The 12168-nt window shown below is 41.1% G+C and overlaps 1 protein-coding gene across 1 annotated transcript; it reads right to left on the bottom strand.

Moving 5' to 3' along the window:
- Positions 1-354: 354 nt before the first annotated feature.
- hbae4 (hemoglobin alpha embryonic-4) lies at positions 355-1999 on the bottom strand. The gene is made up of 3 exons (XM_080517557.1): positions 1749-1999; positions 1209-1413; positions 355-622 (listed from the first exon to the last, which is right to left on the bottom strand). The coding sequence occupies exons 1-3, from the start codon at positions 1838-1840 to the stop codon at positions 494-496; spliced, it is 426 nt and encodes a 141-aa protein (XP_080373683.1). The 5' UTR covers positions 1841-1999; the 3' UTR covers positions 355-493.
- Between the last annotated feature and the right edge of the window lie 10169 nt (positions 2000-12168).

The raw sequence follows: 12168 nt of genomic DNA, 5'->3' as shown, positions 1-12168 counted from the left end.
ATCATGACACTATTTTGCCTGTCTGCCAAACGCAAGGTGAAATTGAGTTATTCGGGCCTCGGAACTAAAATGTGTTTGACACCCCTAATATAGCATGTAAAATTGTACAGTTGATATTCCCCTGTAATAAACACATTCACATGATATAAGGGTTTTTTTTTCTTAATATATCTGTTGAAAAATGTGTTTTCTTGCAAAGTTGGGAATTCCCTACTTGCTATATTACAACTTTAACAGAAGGTGGCCCTGCTGCAGTAAATAGGTTGTGGTGTAGTATGTGAGTTTATGTGTTTTAGTGAGTGTTAATATGAGTTCTTTTTATCTACAATACACAAACAGACATGGAGATGGATGTCAATGTGAAGGATATATTTTCATGATTACAAAACAAGACATTATATCACTAGATAAACATACAAACAGACAAGCATGGATATATAAGTGTCACGTGAGGATTGTCTCAATAAAGCCCCAGGAACAATGCAGTTGAGTCTCATCTGTACTTCTCGGCGAGCACAGCCGCGAAAGCTGACAGGTACTTGTCCATCGCAGCATGTGCAACCGGAGTGAAGTCTTCTCCCATGTAGACAGCCAGGGTGACCAGCAAACAGTGTGACAACAGCTGTGGATAGATAAAAAAAAACAATTCTTTTTCATCAACAAATTATTCTGAAGCATGAAGGTATAAAACGACATGTGACTGTTTTACCTCCAGAAAGCAAACTGATTTGTACATTGTGTCACCTGAAAAAAAGTGTTTTAAATATGCAGGGAATCACTGAAAGAAGAAGAGTTAGATTAGGTCTTGCTGAGTAACTGTCTCTGTAGGATTTGATTAATGGCAAAATTATATTTTTCTATACTTTTCACACACCAAAAAATAGAGTAGGTGTAATGTGCATGTATATAGCTATATGTGCTTCAAAACCTATTTTACTCTGAACCTATTGCGGCTACAATAGACACTTTATTTACAATCATATGTGTTAAGATGATTCATTCAAAATGTATTGCTCTAGATATCAATTCCAACTTCATGTGACATTTGGAATAGTTTCAGCATATAATCGCAGCATTTCTTCTGAGTATATCTACAGACGTCTTCACATTTTCTACATGTGTACTGCACAAGTAACAGATTCTCCGTGGACAACTTTGTGAGGGAATTTCCCTTTTGCAGGTGCTCCTTCCTGACATTCCGTAGCCACCTTGAAGTTGGTTGGGTCTATCCGGAGCTGGTAGGCGTGTATAGTCTGCAGAGGGGCCAGGGTGACCATTAGCTGGCTGATGTCTTTGGCTCCCTCTGCGATGGCCAGGACAATCTTCTTCCCATGAGTGAACAGGTGGGCAGATCCAGGACTGATGTCCAAGTGGGAAAAGTAAGTCTTGGTGCCTGGATATGAGACAAACATCCTGCGAAGGAGGAAGGACACTCAAATTGACTGAACTTGGATGGATTTGGTGCCTGAGTGCTCCATATGGGTGAAGGAAATCAAAGAGACATAAAAGATGAGAGACTGATGCAGCCAATTATCTCTTTTCTCTATCCTTCATTGATGATACATATATCCAGATCCATCCATCCATCCATCCATCCATATATCAGACTAAATCCACAAATATGCAAACATTTGGCATTGCCCAAAAGCCACTACTGGCATGCAAACTGTATATTCTTAGAGGTAATCATATGTCAGTGACACAAAGTAATTTTACGTTTGATTTGTTAGCTGTTAAACAGTACCTACCTATTAAGTGCCTGTGATCCAATGTATTCGGCCACAGGAGTCAGCTTCTCCCATATTCCTTTGATGAGCGCTTTCTCCTTCTTTGACAGCATTGCACTCAGCACCAGAGGATCGACTGCCACTACTTATCCAGAAGGACTTTCAGATGTCTTCATGGGCAACAAAGACTTCATCTAATCTACCATTGTATTGCTCCACAAACCAAAAATAAGAATAATAAGTATTAAGATATGGAGTAATCTCCCTGCTGTCTGAAGACAGCGACTTGTAATGGTTTTGGGGCTCCGTGGGTTTGTTGATCCCCTCCTCTGTGTTATCAGACAGCCGGCAGGGCAGGGTGGGGGCTGCACACCATCGCACCATCTGCTGCTCTATGTGCGTCATACTCAATAGTTCTACCGTAGCACATCATCATTGAGACAGGCTATTTAAATACAGCCGGCACGCATGAGTAATCACTTACTTTAAAACTAAAAAATGAACAAAATCATCAATCAGTTAGTTCTTGAATAAGCATCTAAACATGTCCCTCAATGAAATACTGATCAGTGATTAAATCTTTAAAATTAATCAGCATTTCTTTCAGAAAACTCTTCCACGTATTAAGAAAGAAGAAAGCAAACAACAACAAGCCACACATGTGATACAAGTGGTAATCATTATTTCTTCAAGTTTCCTTGCGGTTAGTTGTTTTGCAGATAAAGTCCCTCAGCTGCAGCTATCTGCAGCTCCACAGGTTGCTGGTCAAGCAGCCGTGGGCGTGAGGGCAGCCTGCATCTTTGATTGCTGTGTGGAGACATTTTGCATCGCATTTGGAGAGAAAGGGGACCTTGTGCAAGTCAGGTGATCTCCGTCCTGCAGTGACCTTGTGTGAGCCCCCATTGCTTTATACCTGCATGTCTTCCCCACATGAACGTTCATATCATTGTTGTCACCAATAGTCAAAATCCAATAGCCTTTCATTATGTAATGTTATTTTATATTATGGGTTTGTTATGCACCGTTATTTGCTTTTTGGTTATTTTGCTTTAACTGGGCGAATGTTTGAAATGAGAAAGTGAACAGCGATGATACTCCAGGTGAGGCTCCAAGCCTTGTGGGAAAAATAAACATCGTCACGATATAATCTGTCTCTGCATAAATAACTACTTTGCTGCAGTATTGAAGTGTTTGAGTAGCTTTTAAATTTCAATACTGAACCTGCAGTGATCAATAATAGTTTAACTTTGTCTTCTTTTCAAATATTCAAATTGTGCTAAAAAAAAATAAAAAAAAAGTCTTGTTTTAAATCAAGTCCAATCAAGCCGTGACCTGTTTTCTTTCTTTCTTTCATTCTTTCTTTCTTTCTTTCTTTCTTTCTTTCTTTCTTTCTTTCTTTCTTTCTTTCTTTCTTTCTTTCTTTCTTTCTTTCTTTCTTTATGAATGAACTATAAATTAGTGAAAGTTGTCTTGCTCCTCACCGAAGACAATAATTGACGCATGTTCCATTTCATTAGTAAAATTAAGCTGCTGTATCTATCCCGACAAACATAGTCTCACAATAATCAACTCTGTGTGTGCGCTTTATTGGAGTTGTCTCTATGGGCTACATAAATATTTTCCATCTTCTGCACAGAGAAACCTGAAGCAATCATCAAAGGCGCCGCCATTAATCCTTCAGCCGAATAAATAAGCACATTTTCCACAAACATTGACAAAGAGCAACAGTCTTTTCTGTTTCCTGCCCAAACTGATGGTCTTCAACGCTTGTTCCATGTACCTTGGCATTGTAATCAGGTTTCACAAAGACAAAGTGGTTATCTGTATGTCCTGCACGTAATGTTGCTCTCAGTCAGTGGGCAACACAAAACAAAACAGCATAGCTGGTGCAGTTCATTTGATTCAATTAGAGTTTTGTGGGCAGACTTCTGCACAAGTGTCTGTTTATGGTACCGACTATCAAGGAAACTGAAGCTGCAGTATACACACGAAAGTAAATTTGAGCAAAACAAACTTTAACCAAATGCTGGAACATGAACTGCATGTCTGATAGCCCAGGGACTGTCCTCTCGGCATGTCGGCCCATTTATCAGTGAGCCTTGGCCAGCCTCTGTTTCCTGTACTGGTGTCCAGCAGGGAGTCAGGATGGCTTTAAAATGTAACCCAGCAACTTGTGATTGAAAAGGCAGCAGGAAGAAGCCTGGTCGCAAATACTGACTCGCTCCAGTTCTCTCTCTCAGACACACACTTGCATGCACAAACATCACTTTTGCAGTATGTGTAATTTACCTGCAGCAATATCCAAGTTAAAATAAAATAAGTCTAAAAACATACTTGTGTAAAATAAAAAAATAAATCAAGTTCCTCTATGTCATGTCATGTCATGTCCATGTTAGTCTGTCTGTGTGAAATTACTAATGTATGTGTGAGTGGTGAACTCGCCTAGCATTCATGTGTTTGGATAATAAGCAGAAGCAACAAATCCTGAGGGGGGGGGGGCAACAACACACACTTGAAATTGAACCAGGGTCTTTTCAATAAGAAGCAAACCTGTTCAACAGTTGACTCTCAGGATGTGGAGCAGCTCTGAAGGATCTAAAGAAGCCTAAAGGCAGCTACAATTGGCAAGGCGATTACAAAGAGATTCAAAGCTTCACTAGGTATCTTCCTCCTCCTCACTGAGAAGACAATCAGACTCTTCACTAATTAGTGATCCAATCTTTTATCTTACTCTTCTTGTGAGGCGTCATAGCGCTAAAACCACTGTGAGAATCTCTCTCTGAGCGTCCACTTCTCAAACTTGATCCTTTGGATTACATACATTAATTAGACTTCTACAATTCTGTATTCAGTTGGTATCAGTTCACCCTGTGGAGGAAGAGGGACACTGCTGCTCCAGAAAGTGGATTTAGAAATGGATGTACTTCACATATGTGCACACACAAATCTGTTAAAGTAGTTGGACCAGCATACAAAAACAGACACTTTTCCGATTAGCTTGTTTTCTGAATAGAAAAACAGAAAGCATCACATGAAAAAAGGTCACGGACTTTCCTTATTTATGCTATCCTGGAGCTCTACACCTCGTATTACTGTTGCTATTGTTTGCATGTTTTCATCATGTTTATAGATAAAGATATACAGATACGTTTTAATAGGTTTGCATGTCAAACTGCAGCGATTCATTCGACACACCATCCATACCACACATGTCATACTGCTGCAGGAAGATCCCCACCTTGCTGGAGTGGGGATCTTTCCTGTGGAATAAATCATCGGCTCCCTTCAGGAAATCGGTACCAGAATCATCCAGAGTTTCTCGCCACCCAATCATGGCTGAATGCATTGAAACAGTCAATACAACTGACATAATGCAGCAGTGCTTGCTTGTGTTGTGAGAGATTCGCAAGTAAAAATCGAGCCACAGTGTTGCATAGAAGTTGTGTGAGTCTTTCTTACCATCAAACAACAGTATTTGCAACCTTAAAACGAGCATCACAGACAGTGTGTTCTGAACCCCCTGCTTCACTCCCATAAAAAAACTAGGGCTACGATGATCAAATTTGTGTTTTGTTCTTGTTTTTTTATTGAACAGGAACATTTACAAAGTCTAGTGGTAGCTAAGCGTGCAATCATTCATCACGAGAACGAATAAACAAAACATGCAAACAAATACAAGGGAGGAGGTTTCAGCAGTCTAAAGGGCATAAATAAACCAATATATACGTTATAGTCATTCATATCAATCATATTCATCTGGGTTTTTCAAATTGAAATGAAAGCAAAAGAGAAAGGGACATATCTTCGTAATTTTTTTGCAAAACAGCACTTGACATCGTTTTGAGTGATGAAAAAAGAAAAAAGGAAAAAATAAGGTTAAACTGATTTTTAAAGCATTTTTAAGGATGGGTGCTTATTCCTCCATTTACTATAATGTAAATGATTTTTCCCCAATAAAATAAGCATGTTGACAACGTTGTATAATACTGTGTCTACATGTCTTTTGTAATATGAAATATCAGAGGTCTACATTGTTAACACCGTTGGTCTTGAGAGAAAAATGTTCTAGTGTTTCATTTGATTCATCCCAAAATGGACAATGATTAATTTCAAAGCCAAATCTAATTTTGAACAGTTCACCAATTTGAAAACTCTTGTAAATCTTTTTTAAAATGTGTTTCCTTTACTTTTGGTTGTAACTGGCCATTTAACACCACATCTGTCTGTGGCTGACGGAGTTGGAGCACGCGGCCTGCAGTTTCACGGTGTGACCAGGCGGTGGCGCCTTGCGGTTGTTGGTTGCCCTCCTCCTGTCATCCGACGGCGGCAGCAGCGTGGGTGGAGGTGGACCCGCTGAGAGCCTCAGTCACACCGAAACTCCGCGCCGGCGAGGCGCGTAAGAGCGCGCAAGAAGCCCGTGCGCGTGGCGCAAACGCGGAGGTCTGATCAGGCTTTTATTTTATGCGCACATTTTTTTGGAATGAACACCGCCCTTTTTTTCTCATATCCGGAGCTCGAGCAAGCTGGATAAGTTATGTGGTGACCGGAGGTTCGCGTCGCACCGGGGGGGCTGCAGAGGAAGGCACCGGACTCGGTGTGAAGGTAAGGAGGAGAGCGAGGAAGAAGAGGGACGCACGCGTCTCAGCATCTTCTCCGCATGCGTCCTCTGCAGCCGGCTCTGCAGCACGCGCGGGGTTCCCTGGGTGGGGTCCCCCCCCCCCACTCCTCCAGCGTCAGGGTCATGCTTGTTGTGAATGTGACTTCTGACACTTTCCGCATCGTCTCTTCAGCCTCCGAGATGAAAACGCCATGTGTTCAGAGCCTCCGGGGGCTTGTCACGTCTGAGGATTACTGAATGAGGGGCAAACGTGTCTGTGGGAGAGATCTGAATGTTCCTCTTGTCCTTTCCCAGGATTCGGTGTGTCTATTAGACACCTTGGTCTCCTCCAGGCCACGGGGGGTCCTCATCAGTGCAGATCAAATGAGATTTGTGATGGAGGAAAATTAAATAATCTAATTATTAGTTTGCAAATCTACTGGCAACATTCCTCCTGGATTTTAGACTAAGAGGCAAAACTGCAGTCTCTCTCTCTCTCTCTCTCTCTCTCTCTCTCTCTCTCTCTCTCTCTCTCTCTCTCTCTCTCTCTCTCTCTCTCTCTCTCTCTCTCTCTCTCTCTCTCTCTCTCTCTCTCTCTCTCTCACACACACACACACACACGATGCTCTCACAGGAGTGATAAATGGATTTCAAAGTGCTGCAGGCTGCTGCTGTGGAGATGAAGGGGGCTCTGGGCTGCTGGCTGCAGCAGAAATCCCACAGAGACAATTAAACTACTGACCCGGGTCATCAAGGATTTGTTTTGGCTTCCTGTTTGGAGAGAAGGTAGGAAGTGGACTTTCTGGGCCAGACACACGCACGCACACACGCGCAGGCAGGATAACTGTCCAGGCTTCGAACCTGAATTGATGGAGTGTTAAGATTCACATCTCTTCATTGTTTGTTTGTTTGTTTTTTCTCTCTCACAATCTCTTCTATAAAGATTCCCTTTAGATAAGGTTGCTGCAGGGATTTTACACATGCTTTGTTGGGATCCTTCGGCAATAAAAAGTACAACTTTTTCTTATACTTTTGCACTAAGGCGTATTTTGTGATTTAACTTAAAAACTGAATTCAGTGCATTTTTGATAAAATGATGACTGATTTATTGTAAATGTATTGTATTGATACTAAATTTGTTCAGTTGGGTGTACTTAACCTTTAGTTGATGAGAAATTAAGATTACCCCGGTAGTTTTTTGTTTTTTTTGTTAAAATGGGTGTATGTGTTAGGGTTTTTTTATTGTCTTTTTTTATATTTGGAGATTTGCTATATTTACACACACAAAGCCCAACAAGGAAAACATAATGTCACGTTGATAGATTCAAAACAATAAGAAATAGTAACCTGCCTCTAACACCTGACTCTATAAGTAATCTGTACCAATCTTTAACGTAAACGTATCTTTACAGATAAATCTAACACTAAGTCTTTTAATTCTGCTAGTAGAATTCACAGAATTCTTCTGCAGACGTAACGAAATTTTGTACATAAAGACCTTCAAAGTGTTGCATGGAAACACGCTGCTGAACAGGAAGCGGATAGCATCCTGGAAGCTGTTTCTTACACACTGAGCAGTTGCACTGGGTGCAGATGTGTGGGAAGGGCGGGTGTGTGTGTGTGTGTGTGTGAGCACGAGGGAGTCAGCGCGGTGTAGTGTTGCAGGTGTATGTTTTTTTTTTTTTATCTCTCCATCTCTCACCTTGGCACACTCGGTTTTCCACCTCGAGCGTGTTTCAACAAATCCGACACAGAAGCGAGGTTGTGACAATAGCAGGTTTATTTGTGGGCCGCTGCTCCCAGAAGTGTCATGCGCCTTCATGTTGACGCTGAGCCCTCTGTTGGGCACTTCAGAGTGGAAAACTGGTTTGGTTTTTTTTTTTACATGAGCCCTCCGGCTTTTTCTCAATGCACTCATCATGGCAGTTTGCCCACGACTGGTTCTTCACCTGTGCTTACAAGCCGAGCTCTTCACCCTCTGTTCTGTGCCACTACTTGTTGCTGGAATACTAGTTCTTTCATGTCAAGACAGTCAAGACATTTGAAAAGAATTTTGATGAATGATTTTTTTTTTTTTTTTGGTAGAAGTAGGAAATGATCAAACCTGTAACCCAACCAGCCTGTTTTGATGGCGGTGTGATTTAGGTTTCATTTGAATTGAAAATGCATAGTTTTTTTTTTTTTTTTACATTTTTGTTTCTGAAACGTTTTGCATTTGCACACCAACGTTTTCAAAACGATGTCCGTTTGCATGGAAACAGAGGAGACACTGAAAACTATGACGTTAGCATGCTAGACCACAAGTTGGTGCTGTTGTTTTTGTAATGAAATCACACAGTCGTACGCAGAGAACACTATAAACATTAACAATAGCAAGTACAGGGACATTAGTAAGGGCAGACAATGAAGTTGGATTCCTATTACAACTATAAATATACCAAGTCCTCGGGATGAATATGGACCGGGGTTCATTCCACGCTCGACGTCGCCATTGTTGTTATTGTCAATCTTGTGCATGTGTGTCGAAAAAGCAAAACATCAGAGATTTTGCATTGTGTATCCAGACTCAAAATAGCTGAAGCCTCCAAAAACGTTAAGTGGAATCATATCTCATTGGCCTGTTGTGTGAATGAACTGCTGGATCTTTTCAGACTGGTGGGATCACAGTGTCTCTGGGTAAACGATATCAAATCAAAAGTTTGAAGCACCAATTGAAGCAGCTGTTCCATGCAGGTTACTCGCCGAAGGCTTGATATGAATGTGGTGAAATGTTGCTCCAGTGCTCCACTGCGGTGATTATACTGTTTATCTGGCAAAGCCTCCCCTGCTGCCCTGCTGCATTGGACGTCAATAAAACACTAAGAGCCTGATCTATTAAAGGGTTGCGTGTTTAAAAATCAGCACAAACTTGATACACGTGGAAGTTGATCTACTTAAGGCATGCACTGAGGTTTGTGTCTGGATAACTCATCGATTTATAGATTTAGTTTGTTTGAATTCATGCTGAAGCTTTGAGGGGATTGTTTTTTGTTTGTTTTTTTTTTGTTTCAGCGCTGAGCGAACACCACTTCTTTTCTTTTCACACCATGTCATATGCTGGTATTAAGCTGTTTATTTTGCAGCAAAGTTTTTTAGCTACCACACAAAAATATGAAGGTTTCAGGCTCGTCTTCTGTCTTACACGTTTCCTCTGACTGTTCACTAGAAAAGTCACTGTTTCGAGTTATCGTCACCCCCTGTTTCAACCAGATGATCAAAATAGAGCTGATCTCCAGAATTCTGTACATCAGCTCTAATCCTCTCTCCAACTCCGTTTGTATCGTGTATCTGTTCTCCTTTTGTGTCTGCATCATGTTTTCTCTTGTTTTTTTTTGGTTTTTTCATTTCCTACACCTCATGAAGCAGAATAGAAACAAGAATGACCCTATCAGATAAGGCTACACTGCAAGAGTCCCCAAACAATAAAGGATTTTTGAAAAATGGGAAGCAGGATCATAAATTCATGTTGAATTTGAAAGTGACAAAAACAACAAAAAATACAACCTGGATCTCTGGGATTACTTCTTTTTTTTTCATATGGGTTTATTGACTCCATGAAACCGATACGACCAAGGTGGAGACAGCTGTCATAATTGTGAGTTCATGAATGTGACACAGCGCTGCACATCAGGCAGACTGGAAGGTTAAGTCGAAGGATCAGTGCCTGTACAGTGAAAAAAAAAAATGGCCCCGGGGGCACTGAAAGGTGAAGAGTAGATCACTGTAATATGTGTACAGCATAAGTGATGGATGATGGGCAGATGTAAAGTCGCCATGAAATGTTTATCTCATGATCAGCCGGGTGGAAGCAGCATAAACAACTGTGCTATCTGCAGATATCTTTGATCTTAGGCTTTGGCAGTGAAACCCTGCTGTGACTGTCCTGTCAAACTATGAAACATTATTATGGAAAAAGAAAGCTTATTGCCAAACTATAAATGTCATAACAATATATTGAAGCCAAAGAGATACTCTCCAGCTGAACTTACAGTTGAGATATTATTTTACTCAATGCTTATTATATATATTAGATGATAGAATGACTATCCCAAGGACATAATGTTACACTGAGCTGTTCTCATCTGAAGGCAATAAGAAAGAAAGAAGAAAGACGGCTGTTCTAATGATATCTTTAGCTAAAGAGAGGTATATTACCTGGATTTTGGCGAATTTAGAGTCATTGGTTCCAGTAGGATAAATACTACATGAGGGCTATTCCTGCCAACTAGTTTATCTTTCATCAAAACACTAATTTGAATTATGATCACTCAAAAACATCCCTGACACTTGTGTGTATTTAGAGCTTTTTGGAGTCACTAATCCCAACCTTCATTGGATTTCAAATGCTGCTGAGCTTTGAAGTGCTTTGAGCTTTGATGACCAGGGGACATTTGCTTTACTCTCCAGATCAAATCATGTTAGCTTCAGGGCTAAATTGTATTTGCTGACTCAGCATTGCAGAAGCAATACACAGGATTAAGGCAATTCTTCATTTAACTGAACTGAGAGCGTATATTGACTGCTGCACCTATCCACTCGGTCTCTCATGCACACAGTTAAACACGCTTTGTTATCTGTAGCCTCATGTTAACTACCTCGCAGCCTCCTGAATTAAACAAATATATTCCAAAAAATACCAGTGTGTCATTGTAGTCTGATGATGTTTCCTTCTTTACTGACAGTCAGTAAAGGACGGAAGTAACAAGATTTTTACTTTGAGTTTAGTCTCAGCACGCACTGTAATAGAGGAATGAATCACATTATAGGAGACAAATGTGTTTCTTGTGTTATAATAATTATTAGAAAAGGACAAATAGAGTACTTTTAAAGCTACAGCTCCCGATGGGGAAAAAAAAGTGCCAGTTATAGGGGGTAATATCATAAAGCTTTGAGGCAGATGAACACATTGTTGGTTTCGAAATTGTGGAATACCTTGAGGATTACACATTGAGTCGATTAAGTCCGTTATGCTTTTCTTTAGCTTTGCATGGAAGAAAAAAAACTCCTCATTGAGAACAGATCATCTTTATATTCAACTTCTTGGAAGAAAGCCGGCTGACTAGAAAACTGCCTGTCAAAGAGGAATTTTAATCTGGCTCATTATCTGACATGCACTGGTGTCCAAGCACTTCTTCAGTGTCCCCTGTCTGACAATGCCGTCCCCCCAGTCAAAGTTCTCGCGAAGGCCGTCAGACTTCTCCATGAAGATCTTGAATAAGTCCTCTCTGTTTCTTTGAAACCACAATTACGACCCTTCCTCTTCCCTCTAGATATTCCTTTCAGAGCCAATCCTCTGTCCCCCCCCCCCCCTGCTATCTTACCCTAATGTGGCATCTGTGGGCAATTACCATTAACTTTTCATACAAGGCCCGCCAACAGAGGAAGTGGTTGTACTGGCGCTCGCAGCGTGGATCTGCTGGCTGCGCGCAGGGACGGCAGGAAGGAGGGAGGGATGGATGCTGAGGAGGTCTATTCATGTCTCCCAGCAAGGCCACACTTGACTAGACGCTTATTGTGGCGGTGACTTTCCTGTCACCATGCGGTGAACGCTAAACAGCTTCATATGGGGGTCAGCTGAGTTGTTGGCTTTGTCTCCTGTCCCGCCTGTCAACCCTTCACTCTCGTCTCTCTCTCTTTCCAGGCTGGTTATTGTGTTATTCAGTCGCACTTTAACGGCTTTAACCAAGTGAGGTTTGCTGACTTACATTACTTTAATGCCGTTAGGCTAATTGAGAAACCAAAGATTTAGCACAGTTACCGTCTCAGTAGAACCTGTTTGTTTGCTTTATTTAAAAAAGAGTTACA

The sequence above is a fragment of the Blennius ocellaris genome (assembly GCF_963422515.1).
Source record: "Blennius ocellaris genome assembly, chromosome: 21".
In the NCBI taxonomy this organism is placed as follows: domain Eukaryota; kingdom Metazoa; phylum Chordata; class Actinopteri; order Blenniiformes; family Blenniidae; genus Blennius; species Blennius ocellaris.
Note: the sequence above shows the minus strand (reverse complement) of the source record. Positions and strands in the feature narration are given on the sequence as shown.